At 36.1% G+C, this 24,386-nt stretch overlaps 2 protein-coding genes across 2 annotated transcripts; one reads left to right on the top strand and one right to left on the bottom strand.

Annotated features, from left to right (window-relative positions):
* Positions 1 to 1,877: 1,877 nt before the first annotated feature.
* LOC102662594 (protein MAIN-LIKE 1-like) lies at positions 1,878 to 2,770 on the bottom strand. The gene is made up of 3 exons (XM_006605115.1): positions 2,384 to 2,770; positions 2,219 to 2,270; positions 1,878 to 2,149 (listed from the first exon to the last, which is right to left on the bottom strand). Exons 1-3 carry the CDS (start codon positions 2,768 to 2,770, stop codon positions 1,878 to 1,880), a joined length of 711 nt encoding a protein of 236 aa, XP_006605178.1.
* Positions 2,771 to 5,071: 2,301 nt separating this feature from the next.
* LOC100795651 (alpha-mannosidase At3g26720) lies at positions 5,072 to 23,255 on the top strand. The gene is made up of 29 exons (XM_003553259.5): positions 5,072 to 5,324; positions 5,420 to 5,503; positions 6,272 to 6,360; positions 6,608 to 6,782; positions 6,964 to 7,083; positions 7,182 to 7,265; positions 7,387 to 7,458; positions 8,072 to 8,185; positions 8,320 to 8,420; positions 9,557 to 9,650; positions 9,767 to 9,934; positions 10,014 to 10,103; positions 11,510 to 11,575; positions 11,666 to 11,722; positions 12,913 to 13,135; positions 13,267 to 13,406; positions 13,545 to 13,613; positions 14,569 to 14,628; positions 14,731 to 14,802; positions 14,993 to 15,040; positions 15,150 to 15,269; positions 16,037 to 16,102; positions 16,444 to 16,556; positions 16,697 to 16,781; positions 18,301 to 18,411; positions 18,507 to 18,602; positions 18,713 to 18,760; positions 22,526 to 22,594; positions 22,685 to 23,255. Exons 1-29 carry the CDS (start codon positions 5,121 to 5,123, stop codon positions 22,919 to 22,921), a joined length of 3,075 nt encoding a protein of 1,024 aa, XP_003553307.2. The 5' UTR covers positions 5,072 to 5,120; the 3' UTR covers positions 22,922 to 23,255.
* The last annotated feature ends 1,131 nt before the right edge of the window (positions 23,256 to 24,386 follow it).

The raw sequence follows: 24,386 nt of genomic DNA, 5'->3' as shown, positions 1-24,386 counted from the left end.
AACAAATATGAAATTGTTGAATTATTTCTATTAACGTTGATGAATTGAATGTTAATATTTAGTCTTTAAATTTTTCTTCTACAACTTTTAGTTTTTGTCGGTGTTGAAAATTAATTTTAAATATAAAATAAATGAAGAACTAAAAAAAAAGGAAAAATGAGAACTAATTTTAAATAATAAAAATAAAGGGAAGAGCAAAAATAAAACTAAAAATACTAATTAAAAATTTTAAAATATTAAAATTATGGAACTAAAAATTTAATTATAAAAAATGCGATTTATTATAATTTTAAGTTATGTCTCTTTTGTTTGTCTAAATAAAATATAGCATGTGATTAAAAAAATATTATCTTAATGGTTATCTTTTTTGTTATGTGTTACCATTATAAAATTAAGTTGAATGAATCTTTAGTTAAATGTGACATTTATACTATTTCAATGAATTTCGAATGAATTTGGAATCAAGTAATTTAAAAATAACAGTTAAACGTTAACACTAATATCATAAACAAAAATAACTTTAAATATACAAATTGTTTAGTGAAAAACAAAAATGTTTTCAAGTACAAGAAATGTATATACATCGAATATCAATATGAAATGTGTAAAGAAACTATGGCTGATCCGTGTGCCACCTACGTCGAGACCTCGCATACACAATGCGGTCTTCTGTGACACTCCTGACAATCCCGAGGCATTCTTCGATGACCTCATGTGTCGATGTGTCTGGCGTGACTACCCCTAGGCTGAGATGACACTCCAACCTCTTAGCGATCGTTTCGCAAGCCTCTTGTTAAATAGGTAACAAACAAATTAGACAAATTAGTATTAAAAAATTGACGTAAATGACATTTCATACATTTAACCAAATAGTAACACTTACCACTGCATGTCTGGGCTCGTCCACATCAGACCTGGCAGGTGTCGATGTTGTTGCTGGCTCCAGGACCTGAGGGATACTTGGCTCTAGAACATGAGGAACATGTCTGGGCTGCGTAGCAGGTGCATTTGGCGGAGGATCTGATGGTTGTGCTGCGGTCATGAATGGATGAGAAATGCGGAAGAACCAGTCGATGTAGTCGGCGCACACTAACCTGGCACAACGCATATCTCACCTGCTGGCGCAAGATGCTCTGAGTAGTGCATCCACCTGTCGTCTATCTCATCAAATGAAGAACCAGTTGATAGGCGGAACAGGAATACTCTAGACGTATCCAAGCTGCCGCATGACCCTCTCTTGTCGGTAACTGACAGCAATGGGCCCCTAGCGGAGTTGACCGGAATAACATGAAATCAAATGAAAGTCCCGGACCCTTCAGTGATCCCCATATGGAATCCAGCAGACATCAAGAATCCTAACTCAGTCCAAACGCTGCCTGTACGTCTCTGTAGATATGCTCTTCACGGTCTTCTTCGTAGCAATCCACCTATAGGCACTTGGTGAAGCCTCGTCGTAGTTCAGATCAGCGTTGCACTCTGTGACTGACGGAAAGTGCTCGTATTCCAACACTACAGAGGTTACATGAAAATCATACAAATTTCAAATGAACGTCTAAAATACTGTAATTAAAACATTATTGTTAATTAACTTATGAAAAACATGTTAATTACCTGCAACAGGGTGATGTAACCAGCAAGTTGTTGGCTGGTGCTGATGCAAACATCATTCAGGTGGTCGTACATATGCACCAGGGCAACAGCTCCCCATGCATACCTCGTAGTCTGATTGAGGTCACGCAGGGCGTCCAAGAACACAACATGAACATGGGTTGCACTCTTGTTAGCAAAAAAAGTGCAACCCAAAGATGAAGAAGATACGCATGAGTTGTAGTTGTCCAATGTCCAGCCTGACATCTGCGCTGATACATATTGCATACCTAAGACAGACGTACGTACGATCCACGACAGTGTCCTGTGTCGGCCCTGGTTGCCTCTGGTGAGACCAGTAATAAGTCGACCAACATCAGCACCGCCTCGTCCACGTGCAAAGGCTGAAAGGTATACAAGTCGCCAACGACGGGCAGATGAAGAAGTGACGCCACATCGTCCAGCGTGATCATAACCTCGCCCACAGGAAGATGGAAACTAGAAGTCTCCCGGTGCCACCTCTCGACAAACGAGGATAGAAGTCCCTGATCGCTGGTGTCTACTGAACACGCGATCAAATGACTTAATCATGTCCTAGCAACTAGCCCCTCAATGGCAGGGATATGCCTACCTAAATTATGCACTTTCCTCCCATGGGAGGATAACTTCAACTTAGGACTCTCCTGAATTGAAGTATAAAGGAACACACAATTCATTAACATAATATTTTGAAGGAACACAAATCTCAATAATAAATCATACTTAACAAATAACTTAAATTAAATATTATAAATACCTCCCCGGTCCATACGCTAGCTGCAACATGCTCAACATACTTGGTCAGCACTGATGGGTCAGTCAGTCCACCTAGGAATCCCTTAGGCTCATCTACAGTAGCCTGTGCACCGGTGTATGCAGCAGTGTTTGCACCAGTGTCATGTACGTCAACTTCTACCATTGGCTCATCCGCTACTACGTCAGCCTCAGTCACAGCTACGTCAGCCTTAGCCGCAGGTACCACTGGCTCAGCGTCAGCAACAGTGATAAGTACCCGTTGCCTGCATGCGAATGCGGTCGGTCTTCGCCTCTGGGGAGCATCGTCAGAATCATCACGATCCTCTTTCCCCAGACCTCTGCCACTAACCCTACCTAAGGCACGGCCTAGGCCTCTAGTCCTAACCATGATATGCAAATGTCTACCACGAATTCCATCACTGATTTCATTCACTTAAAGTCATGCAAGTTCTAAGAATGTTTAAGTAATGTTGAAGGATTTCATTGGTCTAACACAAATTTGATTGACTCAAAGTCATGCAAGTTATGAGGATTTCAGTGTGATTGGTTTCAGGGTGAAGAAGATAAATATTGGCTTATTTGTGTCTACTATTTTCAACAATGTTTTACTTATTTGGCATATTCAAGTTTCGATTTTTTGTGTGCATAGTGAAGGTTTAGGATTTTAAGTAGCTTCTCAATGAGGATTTTGGTCTGGTCTATGCCATTTCTTAGAGTGTAACCATGTATGCCTGTGTGGAAACTTGGAAGTTGTTTGTTGTCTCAGATAAATGTCACTTCTAATCTCAGTTTGGTTGGTTTAACTTGTGCATCAAATAAAAAACTGCATAATGCATCTTAAATATATACAATAATTATTTCTATCCTTAATTAAAAAGTTGCAACACATTAATTTTCTAGATGCAATATAAATATAGTAAAGAAGAATAATTAACCTTAGGAGGTTCAATTTGTAGTTACATGAAGTGTTTTAGACCAACTTAACTAAAGGCTTAAGCTGTTGGGTGGGAGGTTTAGCATTGGTTTTATATATATAATATACCCTTTCATGCAATATTACTTTGGGCTTTATGCATTTGTAATGCATAGAATTCAACTTAATTATGAATGGTGTGGCAAGGAAAACAACTCATGACCAACTGGTCATAGAGATTCTGGTACTATTTCAAGGAGCAATACTCCTTACAGCCTAACTTGTTAAGTGAAGACTCAAGATTTGTAACATGAAGTAACCAACACTGAAAGTTGAAGCTTGAAATGGAACAGCTATGCAAGCATTAACTCCACTTATAAGGTGGTTTTCCAACAAAGACAATTGGGATACACAACTATTCTTGAACTCTCAGAATGGATGATAACAATTAAAACAGAAAGAAAAAAAAATGTAGTATGCATAGTGAGAAATAGATATGCATACTATATTGATATTGCAAGAGTTTGGTCTATGAACAATTAGCTACAATGCTAACAATTAGCTACAATGCTACAACTGAGAAAATATGAACACAACAACAACAACAACAACAACAAAAACAAAGTCTTATCCCATTAGGTGAGGTTGGTTACATGGACCACACAACGTCATTTGGTATGGTTAAAAAGAAAATATGAACAAAATTAAAAAAAATAATTACAGGGTTCTCTTCACAAAAATGATGTTACTTCCCACCCTCCACTTATAAATATCAACTTCAATTCAAACCAAAAAGCCTCAACATGTTCAAACATTATACAATATACAAGATCATGCATGTTCAAACATTATACAATATACAAGATCATGCATGTTCAAACATTATACAATATACAAGATCATGCATTATACAGTACAAACCAAAAAAGCCTCAAAACCAAATTTCAAACCAATATCAACTTCATCAAATAATGAACGCATAATTTCAAACTTTTTTCATTACTTAATCGTACTCTACTTCAGCCTAAAAGCCTCACAACTAACCCTAAATCCTAATAAAAATTATTTTTCATAATTTATAACATATTTGTCATTTTGTAAAATTAAAATTGATTGTAGCGGATCAACTTGATCCGCAACAAGCTTACGAATCAACTTGATTCGTAAGCAGCTTGCGGATCAACTTCCTAAGCACGAAAATTATGGATCAACTTGATCCGCAACCTATTTCATAGGCAAAACTACTTGCGGATCAACTGGGTCCTACTGCAGATCATCTTACAAACTACACTACAAAACCAGAAATGGAAGAGTCATGCAGGGAGAAGGCGCTTACCTCAACATCGATGGAGCAGAGCAGCACAACAGCCCAATCGAGGAGAATGTGCAAGGTGAACAACACCACCACCACGCCGCGAACAATGGTGAAAAAGCAACCCACGCCGTCGGAAGCAACAGGCTAGTCGAGGTTGCGGAATCGCGTAAAAGGAGAAGAAGGAGAAGCGAGATCACGGCGGAAGGAAGAAGAACATAAACAGGTGCGAAAGAAGAAACAACTGGGTGTACAAAATTTAAATAAAATGGACAGGGGTATTTACATCTTTTCCGCTTAAGTGCTGGGTGCACCAGCAATAATACTGGGTACACCTAGCATCACTCTTTAATTTGAATTATTTCCTAAAATACATTTCATATTATATTATTTTTAAAAATAGGTGTCATATTAAATTATTTATATACATAATCGTCCATTTCTTATTTTTATTTAATAGTAATAGTAATAATATAAAGCAAAATCGGCGAGTTTAGTAACCCAGAGGCAGCAATGATGGTCAATGCGGTGGCAGTGGTATTCGCCGTTTTGGTGGCGGCGATTTGGGTTGCGGAATCAGAGTACATAGAGTACAACACAACGCAGAGGATAGTCCCAGACAAATTAAACGTGCACTTGGTACCTCACTCCCACGACGATGTTGGGTGGCTCAAGACCGTGGATCAGTACTACGTTGGAGCCAACAACTCCATTCGGGTCTGTCTGTCTTTTTTTTTTTTATTTTGTAATTTTTTTGGCTGCAAAGTTAGAAATTGTATGAACACAATTTTGAAGGTGATTTCTGGTTGCAGGGTGCATGTGTGCAGAATGTGCTGGATTCTGTGATATCTGCTCTCTTGGAGGACAAGAATCGCAAGTTTATCTATGTTGAGATGGTAATTAGTCATATCTAAGTATTTTAGTTGCCTTGCACAACATAGCTTTTTTTTAATGTATAATTAAAATTAAAATTCATTGTTAATAAATAATATTGAATATATAAATTATATTAAAATTCATGTCTTGGATATGTAAATTGTATTTTGGATTTATAATGAACTATTTCTTTTAATAATTATTAAAATTTAATTTAAAGATAGGAATGAAGGAGGTTAGATTAAAAGACATAAATGATTAAAAAGACAATTATACTTGTAAAGATAAGGTGGTTTGAGATGATCAATGTTATTAAATAACTGTTATAGCACTGCCGTAATGCTATAACGTGGCGTTTTTTGACCTCACTGCCATAGGAAATTTGTGAAAGGAGGTCTGCTATGGCGGTGCCATAAGCTGCAATGGCATGCTTATATGACGGAATTTTGGTCTTCCACCATATTCTGCCATCATCAATTGATAACCTGGGAGATGATTGAGAGAAATTGTTTGGTTAGTTGCCAGCGTAATGTGTCAAATACACCATCAAAGGAAAGAAGAGAGAAAATATTAAGAATGTCTAATTGAGAGAGTGAGTTTCAGAGTTGTGTATTCTAATTTATGATACATGAGTAGATATTGCTAACTTTCCATGCATGCATTTTTTTTTGTGTGTGTATGTTTTAATTTCATTAACTTCTTTTAGGGGAGGGATTTTAAAGGGCAAGAAGTAAGTGATAATGGGTTTAATTGAGTGCTGATTTTTCTTTTTATTTTTTTATGGGTAGGCATTTTTCCAGAGATGGTGGAGACAGCAAAGTAAAGCAACGAAAATTAAAGTCAAGGAGCTTGTCAACTCGGGTCAGTTGGAATTCATGTAATGTAACTATCTTATGTTATTCTTCCTGAAGCTAGTTAACAGTTATTGCTTTTCAAATTCTTGTCTATGATATAAAGTTGCAGTAGCTAATGTTAGCTTGCAGGTGAAGGATTTTTTAGGAGGGTCCTTTTGCCTGATTTGTAATTTGCATATATTATGCTTAAGTCGATGACTTTTGAATCTGATTAGTAATTTCTTATTCTTGTTTTATTTTTGGTTTTAATTCCTGATTTTGTTTTTGAAGAAATGGGGGTATGTGTATGCATGATGAGGCCACCCCGCATTACATTGATCTAATTGACCAGACCACTCTTGGGCATCAATTTATCAAAGAGGAATTTGATAAGGTTCCAAGAGTTGGTTGGCAGATTGACCCATTTGGCCATTCTGCAGTTCAGGCTTACTTGCTTGGTGCCGAGGTATGTTTATTATAATTGAATCATGTGGAAACTTATCTGTATTAATTACCAACATAACATGCTTGATTACACTTCTAGTCAATCGAAGATTGTACTGTTATGTGTAATTCACACAATCATATTGAAGTTGTGCATGTCATTATGAATTTGCAAACCCTATGTGATTGTGTCTTTGCTGCAGCTAGGATTCGATTCACACTTTTTTGCTAGAATCGATTACCAAGATAGAGCTAAGCGATTGAAGGAGAAAACTCTTGAGGTTATTTGGCAGGGTTCCAGGTCTCTTGGCTCTTCTTCACAAGTTAGTTGCCTAATGATTCTGTTGCTACTTACAAGTAATTTTTTTCCCCTTCTTTTCAGTTCTTACAAGAATTATTCCTATGGCTAACTTCATTGCAGATATTTACCGGGATATTTCCCAGGCATTACGATCCTCCTGATGGTTTCACATTTGAGATAAATGATGTTTCCCCTCCTATTCAGGTAGTCTTCTTTTAATTATTTAAAATTTACTGGAAGAATATGTTTAATACTCTATTTTCTCCTCTTTGAAGATTCATGTAAAATTAATTTGAAGGATGACATTTTTTTTTGATTAAAAAAGGATGACATTCTACTATTTGACTATAATGTTCAAGAAAGGGTCAACGATTTTGTATCTGCTGCCTTAGCTCAGGTGAGGTCTGGCTGACAATTGAACCTCTTCCTTTTGTTATATAAATTCTAATTAAGAAAGCAAGTTAATGGAGGCTTAAGAATGCAAGTTAAATTCTAATTAGTAAACTAGGAATGCAATGGCTTTTTGATTTGTTGCTTTTTACAGAAGAGACCAAAAATATATACTTTTTGTTGGGAAAGATTTTTTAGGAACTTCTTTTTGTGCTTTAAAATTGTCATAGGATCTTTTTGACACCTAGAAGATGCATCTTAAAGGAGCTATGACTGTTAAAGAATATGAATTACCTAAAAAACTTCAGCTTCTATTAATTGTAACAGTTTTCCTTTCCCTATTTAAACATTTGCCCTTTTAATTTTATATTATCCATCTTTTGTACTTTTTTTAGATGCTCCCAAAAGCAAATTTTGTTGCTTTTAGTTAAAATTTTATACATTTTTGCAAGGTATCTTTTTCAGAATCTATAACATAACATCACAGCCTTTGAAAAGCCTGATAATGCAGTAAATTTACGAGAGTAAATATTTATTTTTATACATATATTTTAATTGGTTTTATGTTGTTTGAATTGGAGTATTTGTATATCACTGTTGAATTTTCTACTTGTTTCTAGGCTAATGTGACCAAAACAAATCACATTATGTGGGCAATGGGGACAGACTTCCGTTATCAATATGCTAATTCATGGTTCAGGCAGATGGATAAGTTTATTCACTACGTCAATCAGGTACTGAAGCTCGCAATTGTGTCTGAAATGTTTCCTGGAGTTCTTGTTTTCTTGTTTTGTATCTTTGATGACACTTCCTGGTTTAGCTCCTTTGGTTAAAACTTGTACTTGCCTTTTGTGCCATACTCTCTCAGGATGGACGTGTCAATGCATTATATTCAACACCATCTATCTACACTGATGCAAAATATGCAGCTGATGAGTATTGGCCTCTTAAAGTTGATGATTTCTTCCCGTGAGTTTATCTTGGATACTCCTGTTATCAATTTATGTTTGGAATTAGAGGTAAGGAGGGAGAAGGGAAGGGGAGGGAAGTGACAAACTTCTGTTTGGAAGTTTTTTAATGAGGGGAAGGAAAGGGAAGTCACTTATTTTAAATTAAATAAGGGATTTAACTGTCATTTCTCCTACTTTTAGATTTAACTCCCAAACAAGAGGAAGAAAGTTGAAGGAAAGAAAAATAACTTATTTTAAATAAATAAGGGACATAACTGTCATTTCTCCTACTTTTACTTTATCTCCCAAACAAGAGGAAGAGAATGACCTTTCTTCCCTCAAACATCCAAACAAGAGTGCTAAATATAATAAAGCTATCCATGAGCTTTCATCTAATAGCTTAAGCTATGGAATTTTTTAAATTGTGTGACCAATCAGTTTAAACATGTATGGTGATAATCCGTACAACATTCAATACAGTGAAGTCTAATGGTAACTCTAAGGGCTACAATGGCCGACTTCATTTTTGGGAAATTCCATACTTACCTCATGATATCTTAATCAATTGAATACCCTCATTTATCCTCCAAAACCAGGTACCTCACTCTATTGTTTCCAACACATGCCCTCTACTCTGTTCCGCTCCAAGTCTGTGGTTGCAATGTTTTGTCCATGACCTTACTTAAAGAAAAGATAAGTGTCTTTTCCTTTCTACTCTCAGTAGTAGAGAGGCTACCATTGCTATTCTTCTAATCTTCTGCAATACTTATCTATGCTGAGGTCAGCATCTTTGTGACCTGTCCCTTCTTCCCTTCTACTTCAGATCTGACCATATAGAATTTGGTAAATTGTGTGATAATCAGTCCACATGTGTATTTTTATAATTGTACTGCATTCTACACAACAGAATCTGATGCTAATTCTAAGAGCTAATGTGCAGGAATTAATTACATAATCAACTAAGAATCAGTATTTAATAACAGCTAATCTGTATTATATATGTGATAAGATCTATTTTATATGTGCTTAATTCTAACACTAACATAAGCTTTTGAGAACCCCCTTCATTTACTTCCCTTCCCATCTCTTCCTTCCCTTCAAAGCTTCCACATAGTTTGGAGATGTCAATTTTGAATTCAAGGCACAACATTTTAGGTATGCAGATCACCCAAATGCATATTGGACTGGATATTTTACAAGTAGGCCAGCTTTGAAGGGCTATGTGAGATTCATGAGTGCTTACTATCAGGTAGAATCTTGACCTCTTTTACTTTATGAAGTAATTTGTTATGTGCTTGTGGGCTCTCATAGCTCATTTTTCGTTGTTTGGGCTACTTTTGTTGCTTTTCTTCTATTGACATTTAGGCAGCACGACAATTGGAATATTTTAAAGGGAGGAATGAAACAGGACCAAATACTGATGCATTAGCTGATGCTTTAGCAATTGCTCAGCACCATGATGCAGTTAGTGGCACAGAAAGGCAACATGTTGCTTCTGATTATGCACTGCGACTCTCAATGGGATATGAAGAGGTAAATATTAATAATTTTCTGTTTCAGTATTGTTATCGTAAACATCAACTTATATGGTTTACAACTTCTTAATTTTCAGGCAGAAAGGTTGGTTGCATCTGCCCTTGCTTCCTTGGTAAACCAAAGATTAAGTTCGTATGGGGTGAATCCAGTGACAGACATCCAGCAGGCAATGCACTATAGTCATAGCATAAGTTTCTTAATTTTTTAATGGAAGAATCAATCATAAATTAACTACTACTCTGTTATATTTTGACTTGGCAGTCAATTAAAAATCAAAAGTTCGGAAATAGGTTTTATTTTCCCTGGGAATGAGAGGTATATATAGAATGCACAGGACAGAAATAAGAGCAATAATCTAGCCTAGAAATTAGGGGAATTGATTTCCCTATAAATGCAAATTCTACATATGGTAAAGACAAAAATGACAGCTAATAATTATGTACATAAAATCCTAATGAGCTGTACAAATAGAATTGGTTGATTTTGCACTCATCTTCAACCCTCCCCCCTCAATCCAGATGGTAGATATCTATCATGCATAGATTGGATCTGATATTCTCGTATACATTCCTTGGTAGGGCTTTTGTTAGAAAGTCCGCCGTCTGTCATGATGGAATATGATTGAGACTTATAATTTGTGAAGAGGAAAATCTCATTTCTTCTCCTATGGTTGAAGGGCTTTTGTTAGGAAGTCCGCTGTCTGTCAAAAGAATTGTCAGATATCTCAAAGGCACAATATCTTGGGGATTGCAATTTCAGCCTATGTCTACCAGGCATCCCTTTCCCATTCATGCATACTGTGATGCAGATTGGCCCTCTGATCCTGATGACAGGAGGTCCACATCTGGTGCAGCCATCTTTCTTGGTCCAAACTTGATCTCCTGGTGGTCCAAGAAGCAGACTGTTGTTGCAAGGTCCAGCACTGAGGCAGAATGTAGTAGCATGGCTTTAGTTGCAGCAGAAGTTACTTGGATTTTGTCTCTTCTTTCTGAACTCAAGGTCTCTCAAGCCTCTCCTGTCATTCTTTGTGACAACACTAGCACAGTGGCCTTGGCTCATAATCCAGTTCATCATTCTCGAACCAAACACATGGAGTTGGACCTGTTTTTTGTTCAAGGAAAAGGTGCTCACTAATCTGGTTCAAGTGGTACACATTCCTGCTATTGATCAGTGTGCAGGTATCCTCACCAAAGCTCCACACCTTCCACCTTTTCTGTCTACAGAGCCAAGCTCAGAGTGCTTGAGAAACTTTCAGCCAACCCCTCATGAGTTTGCCGGGGGGCGGGGGGGGTATTAGAGTATACCTACTCTGATGGGTTATTTTCTTTACTTAGTGTTATCACTGATAGCTGTCAGTACATCTGTAGACAGCTGTTGTAACTAACTAACTATAGTTAGTTATTACACCGTTAGTTCAGTTATGTTAGTTGAGCTTTGCATAATCTGAGCATGTAACCTTTCAATACTTGGGTTGAATAATATTATCTTCCTCACTCTCAATCTTTCTCTCTCTCTCTCTCTCTCGCATATTCTATTAACATTTGATACTAAATTTTGTGAATCTGTTTGCAGTGTCCTCTTCTTAATATAAGTTACTGTCCTCCAGCAGAAGCTACATTGATTAATGGAAAGAGCTTGGTAAGGATAATATTGATTTGTTGCATGACCATGATTATATATGAATCTTTCTTATTAAGATGTTTCTCTCAATTTGTATTCCTTTTTTAGGTGATTGTTGTTTATAATCCTCTTGCTTGGAAGAGGGAAGATGTAATTCGAATTCCTGTAAGTTCTTTACATGGTAATTTATTTTATTTCTTGTTGGATCTTAGATTGTGGGTTTTGGCTTAACTCAACCCCAAAAGCTAGCTCATAGGGTGAGGGTTGCCCCCACTTATATACTATATCTTGGTACTATCTCTAGCCGATGTGTGACTTGAGTTTTTCCCAATACACCCCCTCACGCCCAACACTTTTGGGCTTAGTGCGTGGATAACATGGTGGGTGACCCTTTTAATGGATCTAAGATAGGCTCTGATACCATTTTAGAATCTAACTTTGGGCCTAACTTAATCCCAAAAGTTAGATCATAGGATGAGGGTTGACACCCACTTATATACTCTATCTTGGCACCTATCTTTAGCCAATGTGGGACTTGGGTTTTTCCTAATACAGCCCCTCACGCCCAACACTTTTAGGCTTGATGCGTGGATAACATGGTGGGTGACCCTTTTAATGGATTTAGGATAGGCTCTGATACCATCTTAAAATGTGGTTTTGGGCCTAACTCAACTCCAAAAACTAGCTTATAGGGTGAGGGTTGCCCCCACTTATATACTCTATCTTGGCACTATATCTAACCGATATGGGACTTGAGTTTTTTCCAATATTGGACTAGGGTATGGGCAGTAAAAAATGAATTTGATCACTTCAAAATCAGTGGTTGCTGCCATGCTCCAAGTACTTGGTTGGGTCATTTTCTTCTTAGTGATTGTGACATCTTTTAGTCATGAAAGATATTAATTAATTGATTGTTGAAATTTGGATTCTTTTGAGCTATTTGTTTGCCTCTTGAAGGACCACAATTCCGACTTCTCCAGAGCCTCTGGTAGCACAGCCGTTTATTTACTCTGTGCATCAGAAGGCTTAAAGATGATGAGAAAAACATACTTTTGTTTTGGTATTTTCTTCTAGTTGACTGGAATGAGCTAATTGAGGGATCCATAGGCATTCATATGCCTCTGTTTCATTTATATGTTTTTCCATCCCCTCTGATCTTCATTAATTTATGCACTAATGCACCCACGATCCAATGAGCATGCTAAAAGAAACAGCATGTGCATACACATCAGATATGGTATTCCAACAAATTTCATTGATTAAATTGTTAATGATTTCCATATCTATAACTATTCAAACACTTTAGACCCTAATTTATGCTTTGCATGACTGACTCCAGAACATATTTGCCACAGGTTTCCACTGGACAGGTTTTTGTTCAGGATTTTTCTGGGAATAAAATTGAGTCTCAGATTCTGCCTCTGTCGAATGCTACTTTGACTATGAGAAAACATTATGTCAGAGCATATATAGGAAAAGCTCCTGGGGGCGACACACTCAAGTCTTGGCTTGCATTTCCAGTGTCTGTTCCTCCCCTTGGTTTCAGCACCTATATAGTGTCAAGCTCTAAACAGTCAAGTTAGTGATATATCATATTACTTTGTTCTTAACTTTGTTTACTTATCTCTAGTCTGTAGTATGTACTGGTAAATTTAAGCTGAAAGTAACACTAACTAACTCAAACTTTTATGACTCTTTGAATGACAAAGGTCATAGTTCAACTATCTCAAAGATATACATATCAGAAGGAAGTACTAATAAAAGCATAGAAGTTGGAAAAGGGAATTTAAAGCTACTTTATTCAGAAAATGAAGGAAGACTGACTCACTATGTAAACAGTAGAACTCTGGTAAGTTTTCAATATGAATTTATTAGTGTTTCTACTTGAGGTCTTCTCAATGATGTCAACATTTTTAAAGTTCAATTTGCTTAAGGCATAAAGTGAGTAATGCTGAAGTTTCTTATTTTATTTTGGCTTTGGTTGAAGGTTACAACATCAGTTGAACAATCATACAGTTATTATTCTGGAAATGATGGGACTGACAAAGATCCTCAGGTAGTTAGTTACACATATACTGAAATTTCTATATATATCAACTGCCTTAATCTTCAATTACATTGTTAGTAGGAAGGTTTTTTTTTTTTTTTTTTATGAATATATTTGTCTTTACTATTTGGTAGTCCTAGCCAGATGATGCAATTTCTTTGTTACACATTTATTTTCTTAATTGTTTTTGTAAATGTAGAGATCACAAAAAATAGAGCCCAAAAACAACATTGTTTCACTAAACGGCTCCAGAAAACTGACTGATTTGCTCCAAAAATAGCACCAACACCTAAGAAAAGCCCCAAACATGACTAGGCTTTCTTCAGACCAGCAAGATGCTCCTCTATGTTACCAAAACGGGAGCGGTTTTGCTCCAGATCAGCACCTACACCTGATTGTTGCCACACCTGTGGTTTTCAGATCAGGTTGGTTTCTTTATTAAGAACTAGCTGTCATACAAATTTCTGACCCTGCCAGTAGGGTTTTTTTTGGAAAGCGGATGCCCTACACGATTGATGGCTGCCCTATGCATACTTGCGATACTATGTAGAGAGAGGAGAGAAGAGAATTATGCTGTAATGGTATGATCTGTATAGCATGGTCTCCCTATGCATATAAAATACTAGGTTGAGAGTTTAGTACATGTGGTACAAAGTACACTAGAGTCAAGCCTATATACTCTCAATAACCTAACAAATAACTCTTTCAACAATAAAAAAAGAATGCTTGCTTCCCATTCTTGATGCAGGATAGATGGTGCATTTGTCAATCAGATGATTGACTTAATGCTCTATATTATATGTGTTTTTTCATTTTCTTTTGTTCTTTTTCAGTTTTTCCTTTTACTGTGTATTATACTTAGCACTATGCCCGTATGATAAGATCACCTTCTTACTTTAATCTATAATATTCTTAAATGAAACTAATCAAAATATTTTTGATTGCAAACTATGTTTTTCTTAAGGCTTCTGGGGCATATGTTTTCCGTCCAAATGGCTCATTTTCCATTAAATCAGATCATCAGGTTACAAACTTTGCCTTTTGAACATTCAATGGTTGATGATAATTTTAGTTTATGGCCAATCCAGAGAATAATTTATATTTATTTTGTATCGTTTGTGTTCAGGCATCTTTTACTGTCCTGCGTGGTCCAATATTGGATGAAGTACATCAACAGCTCAATCCATGGGTATCCCAGGTAACTTATGGTTAAAATAACCATTAAATGAACTATTTTCTTACAGGCATTCACACACACATTACTCCCATATCCTGCAGCAACCACTGCCCCCACAAATTCCAGTAAAATTAGAAGTTGTATATCTTGTGATCATCTATTTTCTTGCAGCTTAAGCACGGAAGTCTTATTTTGTTTTCTGTATATACAGATTACGAGGATATTCAAGGCAAAAGAACATGCTGAAATTGAGTTCACAGTAGGTTACCTTCCATGTTATCTGATTGGAAGAGCAAATGATTGTTTCATTTCTATTATATTGCTCAGGAACAGTTGAGAAGTTGCATCTTAAATTTATACATATGTAGGTTGGGCCTATTCCTGTGGATGATGACATTGGGAAAGAAATTATTACACAATTTAAAACTACAATGAAGACCAACAAGACATTCTACACTGATTCTAATGGACGTGACTTCATTAAGAGGGTGAGTTAAATTTGTTTGCTGTCTTTCTATTATAAATTATGTAGATTGTTGATTATATCAACTCTGTTGGCCTTATATTATGGTAAACTATTCTAATTGTGGATTGGAGACTTTGATATATTTGGAAGAGCAAGATACAATTTAAGTAATAAAAGATTAATGGAGATGTCACACATAGGATTCGTGATGGGTGGATGAAATGTGAAGAGACTTTATTTAGGCTTAACACTTACGTTACAACATCCGACAAAGTGCAGGCCTCTCGCTGTTTTGTCTCGTGACATGTGTACATTGTCCTGTTCTTGTTCGGAAACAGGGAATCATCTTTTTTTGCATTGTTCTGCTGCAAATTTTCTTTGAAATTAGATTATTTGGGATTTTTTTGAGAGTCGGGTCTGTCTTAGTTGCATCAGTTTCTCTTTATCAATTTTACAGGTTTTGGTTTTTATTAAGAAGCTAAATTCAGTGGCCATGCTCTTTCTTCTCTGTTCTCTGATGACTTTGGCTGGAAAGGAATGCTAGAATTTGCAAGAAAACATTCTAGACAACATCTGGGATAGGGTTATTTTTTGACTTTTTTGTGGTGTTTTTCCTAATCATTTTTTTTTTCATGTATAGATATGCAAAGATATTGGGATGCCCTGTTAGACGATCCAATCTCTAGTTTTAGGTGTTTCTTTTGTATTATTCTTGAGAAGAAGGCTTACCTCTAGCTTTGTTCCTTTTTTCTTAATGACTTGTCTTTTCTTAAAAAAATTGTTTTGCAGATTCGAGATTTCAGGACAGACTGGGATCTACAAGTGAACCAACCCATTGCTGGAAACTATTACCCAGTATGTTTCATTTAATTGAAGACTCGCTATCCATCTTTCTATTTTCTGTTTATATTAAATTCTGGCACTGTGGTACATTCTTATGTATGGATTATTTTATTATCTGCTACATTTTTCTTTTTCTGAGCAAATGAATTTTCTTCTCATGAATTTTTTTCTTTTCACATTTTTATTTTATTGTCAATCATTGATTTGAGCTCTCAGTGTTTCACTTGTAACACAAGATTTTTATTTCTTATGGCCGTTGATTTGTTTGTCATAGATATTTCTGCATTTTAGTCCAGCTGCTCTATCTTCAAATGGATATTAATAAATATTATGGCTTTTCACCATTCTTTCAGGTTAATTTAGGAATATATGTACAAGATAGTAGTATGGAATTATCTGTGTTGGTGGACCGCTCAGTTGGAGGTTCCAGCTTGGAAGATGGCCAAGTAGAGCTGATGCTCCACAGGTTGGTTATAGTTGTCATTCATATCTAGTGACTTAAAGTTCAAGTTGCTTTTGCGCTTTAATACATAGGATATAGGTAATGGAATAATAAATAATGATTGACATTTCCTTGTTCTGTGATTTGGTTTTATATTTTGTTAGGAGGTTGCTTCATGATGATGCAAGAGGTGTAGGTGAGGTACTCAATGAAACAGTTTGCGTTGCTGATAAGTGTGAGGGCCTAACAGTTAAGTATATCTTTCCAACAAATCCATTTAGACTTGCTTTCATGATGATTTCTGGTTATGTCTTCCATTTGTGAGGACATTTTTCTGATGCTCAGAGGTCTCATGTTATTAACTTTTGCTGCTAGAGATATGGAGACTGTCTTGCACAGTACAAGTACACACTTTTGTTTTGTTGATCTCTCCATACATACCATTTTCTTGCCTATGGATCCTGACCTGCTAGCTATGATGCACAAATATGATACATGTATCAGATATGATACGCATCTGATATGGAACACAATTATTTCAAAAATATATAGGATATGATACATGTAAGATGCGTATTTAGAAATGTATAAAAAATCATAAAAGTAACATATTAAATAAATAATTGCAATTGTGCAAGTCCAAATTAAAAATGTATTTCTTGAAGATTAGTAAAAACAAAAAAAATTATAGCTCATTGTCATCATAAATTACTTTCTATTATTTACATATAGGAAAAATACTTTCAATTTCTTTTCTTCTTGAAATATTCATAAAGAGAACAATTTCTATTTTTGGTTCATAAGGGACAAGGGTTCTATGTTTATATATTATACATATAAGTGTTTCATGTAGTTGTATTGGATTTTCATAAAATACTTTAAAATCTTGGATACTTCACGGATACGTATCGACGAAGTATCCAAAGAGTATCAATATTGGATACGTGAAGCAAATTGAATTATTGCTGCTTCATAGGTTTGGATACTCCATGGACACGTATTGGTGAAGTATCCAAGAGTATCGTATATCCGATAAGGATACGTGAGGCAAATTGGAGTATCGGCATCCAAGAGTATCGCATCGGATATGTATCCGATACAGATACGTGAGGCAAATTGGAGTATCGGTGCTTCATAGCCTACTAGCAAGTAGCAACATACACTAAAGATATTGTAAAATTTGCAGTTATCATGATAGAACCCAAATTGATAAACTAATAAAATACAATACTTCTGAACACAGAAATCACACATATATAGCAATACACTTGGTGTCCCAGAGAAAAGTCTCCTGCAGAGTACAAAGAGTGCTCTCTGCCTACAAACTGTGAATGGCAACACACTTTCCTAATTATACACCCTACTATTAGATGCAATCCTAGCTGCCATCAGTTATTTTCTATGAATATTTGGTATCGTGCAGTTTCTAATGCAGAATAACTGTTAGATTACATAATATTCTCTTATTTATTATTAGATAGCAATTAGGGATTTATTCCTTATTACTCTCATTATTAGATTGATCCTATGTAATCAATACTTATCCTATCTTATTTTCCATGAATAACTGCCATTGTGCACTTTCAAATACAGAACTAATGTTGAATTACTAATACGAGTTAAGTTACTTTATATCCATAATTCCTAATAATAATTGCCTCCAAGTTCCAACCCATCAATAGATCCCTCCTAACCACTTGGATTTTTGCTGCCATCTTCTCTCCAACTTACCGTTTATTAATAGTACAAGTTTATATGATATTTCCAGATTCAAGGAAAACTGTATCTTAGAATTGACCATAAAGGTGAAGCTGCTAAGTGGCGTCGCACAGTTGGCCAGGAATTATATTCACCATTGCTGTTGGCCTTCACAGAACAGGTAAAATGAAGGGAGATCCCCCCTCTCCCCCAAAAAAAACAAAAAATTATGGTAGTTAAATCGTTTGTCATTACTGGTTTCCACTTGTGATGCAGGATGGGGATAATTGGTTGCATTTCAGTCCATCCACATTTTCTGGCATAGATTCTTCCTACAGTTTACCCGACAACACTGCTCTTTTAACCCTCCAGGTATGAAAGGGAGAACGATAGGGACATTTATAGAGAAAATAGAAGATGAAGAATATTTTACCTCATCTTTATTTCTGATGTGTATATATTGTTTTTATGAACTTCTGCAGGAATTTAAAAATGGAAAAGTGCTCCTAAGATTGGCTCACCTTTATGAGGTTGTAATTTTCTTACCGATGTATTGATCATAATCTCTGGTTCTCTCTTAAAGATTTAAACTGCCCTTTCAAAATGATCTTCTAAGGATTGCTTGCCTGCAATTTTACATTCTTAACCATGATTGGAAAGATTTTTTCTGTGACCTGTTTTACTTGCATTTAACCTATGCTATAAAAATGTAAACATGCATGCATTTCTATCAAAGTAATGGAAATAATATTTATATATGTAACCTATGCTTGCCTTGTGTGGGGAGAAAATTTACTTGGTACAAGCTAAATGGGACAACAAAGGCCAGATTGGATAGATTTCTTGTCTCTGCTGAATGGTTTCAGAAACGGCAAGGCACGACACAGTTTATTTTGGAAAGAAACTTCTCGGACCATTGCCAGTCATGCTGAAATCTGAAATGGTTGATTGGGGACCCGACCTTTCTGGATTCTAAATTGTTGGTTTCATGACAAATCATTTCGAAGGGTGGTTCAAGAATCTTGGTCGAATAATCAGGTGAGGGGATTGGGGGGATTTTTGCTCAAAGAAAAGATAAAAGGAATCAAGGCTACGCTGAAAGTATGGAATAAGGATCACTTTGGAGATTCCCAGCAGAAGCTAGCAACCATTGAGAAGGAGTTAAACAAACTAGAAGCTAAAGGTGATGTAAGACAGCTATCTGCCCAAGAGTTGCTATGTAGGAAAAAGCATCAGGAGGAGCTTTGGTCAGCTGCCCAATCTCACAAGTCCTTATTGAGGCAAAAGGCAAGGTCAAGATGGATCAAAGAGGGGGATAGTAATTCCAAGTTTTTCCATAGAGTTGTAAACTCAGACTGCAGATCCAACTCCTTGAGAGGAGTGTTTGTAAATGGTGTTTGGATTGATGAACCTGGAAGGGTGAAGGAGGAGATACACTTGTTCTTCAAGAATAGATTTAAGGAGGAAGAGTGGGTGAGGCCCAAACTAGATGGGGTAAGCTTTAAAGTCATTGGACAACAATACAATGATAGATTGACGGGGCCATTCACCGAAAAAGAAATTAAGGATGCGGTGTGGGAGTGTGGGAGTGATAAGACCCCTGGTCCAGACGGCCTTAATTTCAAATTCATTAAGGAATTCTGGGAAGTTATCAAGGTTGATGTGCTCCGCTTCATGGATGAGTTTTTTGTTCATGGAACTTTCCTGAAGGGGTGTAATGCATCTTTCATTGCTTTCATCCCTAAGGTAAACGACCCGCAGAACCTAAATGAATATAGACCTATTTCTCTTATAGGTAGCATATACAAAATTGTGGCAAGGTGTTAGCAAAGAGGATGAAAGAGGTGTTGTCAATACTAATAGATGAGACACAATCAACATTTATAGAAGGCCGACATTTACTACACAGCATCCTCATTGCAAATGAAGTAATCCATGAAGCAAAGACAAGGAACAAGCTGTGCTTGGTCTTCAAAGTAGATTACGAAAAGGCTTATGATTCAGTATCTTGGAAATTCCTGTTGTATATGTTGAGGAGGATGGGGTTTTGTGAAAAATGGATATCATGGATTGAGGGCTACCTAAAATCCGCTTCTATATCCATACTAATTAATGGCAGCCCTACGTCTGAGTTCACCCCCCAAAGAGGTCTAAGACAAGGGAACCCACTAGCTCCGTTTTTATTTAACGTTGTTGTGGAGGGACTAAATGGATTGGTGAGAGAAGCAATGGAGAAAAACTTGTTTCAAGGTTTCGTTGTGGGTAGAAACGAGGTGAAAGTTAACATATTACAGTATGCAGATGATACACTCTTTTTTGGGAAAGCATTCGTGGAAAATGTTAAAGCGATCGAGGTGCGTTTGAGAAGTTTTGAACTAGTCTCAGGCCTTAAAATTAACTTCTCAAAGAGTAGTTTTGGGGCAATTGGGATGTCGGAGAGTTGGAAGGTGGCTACTGCTAGGTACTTAAATTACAAGCTATTGGCCATACCTTTTCTATATTTGGGTATCCCCATTGGGGCAAACCCAAGGTGTTCCGACATTTGGGATCCTATCGTCAAGAAATGTGAGAGAAAATTGACAAAATGGAAACAAAAACTACTATCATTTGGGGGAAGGGTAACACTCATAAAGTCTGTTCTAAATTCTATTCCTACATATTTTTTCTCCTTTTTCAGGGCTCCAAACAAAATTCTGGACAAACTGGTGTGGATACAGAGGCGGTGGGGTGGAGGTATGGAGGAGAAGAAGATAGCGTGGGTAAAGTGGGAGTCGGTGTGTCTACCAAAGGAGAAAGGAGGAATTGGAATCAGGGACCTTAGAAAGTTTAATTATGCTCTCCTCAAAAAGTGAAAGTGGAACCTTTTCCATAATCAAGGAGAATTGTGGGCTAGAACATTGATTTCAAAATATGGTGATTGGTGGAATTTGGAGGGGGAAAGAAGGGGCAGTAGAGTATCAGTGTGGTGGAAGGATATAAATAGCATAGCTTCTGCCGGCATAGATGGCAGCTACTTAGATAAAGGGATAAAATGGAAAGTGGGATGTGGAACAAAGGCTAAATTCTGGGAGGATGGATGGAAGGAGGATGGAGTACCGCTTAAGCGGAAATACCCTACACTTTTCTCCATATCTAAACAGAAAAATCATGTCATATAGAAGATGGGCAAGTTCACATACGCAGGATGGGAATGGGACTTCAAATGGAGACAAGAACTCTTTGATAGCGAGATGGATTTGGCTGAGGTTCCTAGAAGAGTTAGAAGGCATCGGCATTCACTTGGATCGAGAAGACAAGTGAATCTGGAAGGAAGATGCATCGGGTATACACAGCCGGGAATGGGTACAAGATGCTTATGTTAGACCAAACTGGTGAAAATCAGGATGGTGCTTTTACTGAGTTGTGGAAGGTCAAGGTCCCTAGTAAAGTCTCTTTCTTCGTGTGGAGACTAATTAGGGACAGATTACCAAAAATCAACCTGCGCAGGAAAAATGTGGAAATAAATGATCCCACATGTCCATTCTGCGAATATAAAGAAGAGGATGCAGCACATCTCTTCTTTAGTTGCAGCAAAATTATGCCGCTTTGGTGGGAATCAACATTGTGGACAAACACTTCAGCACCATTTTCGCAGAACCCGAGAATGCACTTTCTCCAGCATGTGGTTGGGAAAGAAAATGGCAGCAGTTTTCAAAAATGGAAATGCTGGTGGATCTCCTTGACTTTGAGTATTTGGCAGAATCGAAATAAGATTGTTTTTGAAGAGGAAAGTTTTAATGATAGTAAGCTGTTGGAGGATGCTATCTTTCTATGCTGGACTTGGCTAAAAATCTGGATAAAAGTTTTGACATGCCATACACTGGTCCAGCAACATGAAGGAGACATTTATGTGATTAGGGTGGGATACTTCTACAAGTGGGGGTAGCTATGGGATAAGTATAATGCCAGAATTATGGTCTCTTAATTCATGTTATATACTATGTATTAGGACACCATAGTCCTACTCAAACTGGCCAATGTGTAAACTCCAAGTACAACTTGTACTGATTAAAATATAATTCAATATTTTTGCCGATTAAAAAAATACATATGTAACTGTTAGAGATCAATAACAGTTTACCCATGCAAAGAACTTTGTAATCTAGCTATGAATGATTTATGATATTTTTCATGCATCAAGATTTACAACAACTTTTTCCATTATCTTTATTCTCTATCAAAGATTTTGCTTTGCATTCAGACACCAAATACCCTATATTCTTGAATTCATGTTTGGTGCCTATTTACATATATAGATCGGAGAGGACAAAAATTACTCACTAACGGCAAGTGTGGAATTGAAAAAGTTGTTTCCTAATAAGAAGGTAAGAGTGGTAGCAAACTACTCCAAGTTAGTTTTTTTCACACATCATGTACTCATGTATAGTTTCCTTTTGACTACTCAATCTTTTCAGATCAATAAAGTGACAGAGATGAGTTTGTCTGCTAATCAAGAAAGAGCTCAAATGGAAAAGAGGAAGCTAGATTGGAAGGTAGAAGGCTCCACTGAAGAACCGAAGGTGGTGAGAGGAGGACCTGTTGATCCTACGAAGTTGGTGGTTGAACTTGCTCCGATGGAGATTCGGACATTCTTTATTGAATTTGATCCCCTCCAAACAGTTCCTGTACCAGAAAATCATGTGGCAATGTAGCAAAGCACCCAACACAGTAGCATCTATGCATTGTGTCTGGCTGTAATCTAATATTTCCATGTGATGTATGTTGTATTGTTGTAGTGCCATCAAGATGTTGCTGGAAAATATGTATTTCTGTATAAGCTTTTGTAAACAAATAAAAAGTTCTGTAACTTGAGTCTCGGTGACTACTAATATAAGAGTTGCACACACACTAAAGCTTCTAGTACCAAAACTTCCTAGAAGTTTAGTTTTGTAAATAGTGAAATATGAGGTGTGCTCATACATGTTGGTCTTTTCTGCTTCTGTTAGCATTAAGCTAATGAATCAGTGACTTGTCACCATTTTAAAATATTTGTGCGATACAAAGGTTTACATAATCATTTGATATTTTTCGTAAATATTAAGTTAATTCTTAGTTGATATACATTGTTGTATTAGTATAGTGATATGGCTTAATTCACATGACTTCTGCAGAATAAGAGTGTATTAAGTGACTCTTTGCAATGCTAGAATTTCTGCAGAGCTTTCATCAAGCTATGCACTAAAAGCAATTCATGGTGGTTGACACGCTAATCGAATATTCGAATATGAAACTTTATATGCACAAAAAGAAGATTGTCAGAACACATTTTATAGTTTCCACATGATATAATAAATGTATAATGTTTTTGTTTGAACGTTATGGTAACCAGATTATTTAAATGTACATATTTTTATTCAATGTGATTGAAACACAAGAGTTTAGGTGCTTAAAATCTTGATTCGTGACTCAGCAAAAGGAAAAGAAATCATCCCCTGTTCAGACAGGTCAGAAGCCCCACTTTATTTTTCTCTTAAAAGGAGATATCTCTCGTCTTTGTATGGATCTGGCTCTTATCCCGTTATCCGAAAACGTAATTAATTATTAAATTAAAAAATAAAAATGGAAAATGTTTTAGCGATGATGTCAGACAAATGGAGACAATGCTAACTACCGAGGAGACTTCGATTGATTTTGACTGAAGAAGGATAAAATATATTTTGATACACTTTTTAAACTCATAAATTTATGTGATTCAAGATAATATTCTTTATTTGGTATAATTTATTTTAGAAAATAAATATTTTTATTAAAATTTTAAAATAACTTAAAAAAGTAATTATTTCTTTAAATCTAAATTATACCAAATGTATTATTAACGATCATAATTTTTACTTAGTAGTTTTTTTTTTCCCCAATGTTCTTAACCATAATTTTCTTTAAATTTAAAGTAGAGTTATTTAACAAGTTTTATGCAATAAAAAATGTTAAAAGAAGTGTATATATCATCTTGTCATTTCTCATTTAAAGAATGTTAACAATTTTTTGAATGTATTTATTATTATTGATTAAAATTTATTAAAAATTACCAAATTATAAATAAAAAGTTGTTCAACCAAAAGTAAAACTAATAATTTGATTATTCTTAATAAAAGATTTTATATTAATATAAATAGAGCA

Source organism: Glycine max, chromosome 19 (assembly GCF_000004515.6).
Source record: "Glycine max cultivar Williams 82 chromosome 19, Glycine_max_v4.0, whole genome shotgun sequence".
In the NCBI taxonomy this organism is placed as follows: domain Eukaryota; kingdom Viridiplantae; phylum Streptophyta; class Magnoliopsida; order Fabales; family Fabaceae; genus Glycine; species Glycine max.
Note: the sequence above shows the minus strand (reverse complement) of the source record. Positions and strands in the feature narration are given on the sequence as shown.

Excerpts from the sequence above, each read along its gene's own strand:
- LOC100795651 (XM_003553259.5), top strand. The coding sequence starts at position 5,121 with ATGATGGTCAATGCGGTGGCAGTGGTATTCGCCGTTTTGGTGGCGGCG. Across the intron at positions 9,651-9,766 it reads TCATGAGTGCTTACTATCAG|GCAGCACGACAATTGGAATA; the intron begins GTAGAATCTTGA and ends ATTGACATTTAG. Across the intron at positions 15,270-16,036 it reads GACGTGACTTCATTAAGAGG|ATTCGAGATTTCAGGACAGA; the intron begins GTGAGTTAAATT and ends ATTGTTTTGCAG.
- LOC102662594 (XM_006605115.1), bottom strand. The coding sequence starts at position 2,770 with ATGGTTAGGACTAGAGGCCTAGGCCGTGCCTTAGGTAGGGTTAGTGGC. Across the intron at positions 2,271-2,383 it reads CTAGCGTATGGACCGGGGAG|GAGAGTCCTAAGTTGAAGTT; the intron begins GTATTTATAATA and ends ACTTCAATTCAG. Across the intron at positions 2,150-2,218 it reads GAGGAAAGTGCATAATTTAG|TAGACACCAGCGATCAGGGA; the intron begins GTAGGCATATCC and ends TCGCGTGTTCAG.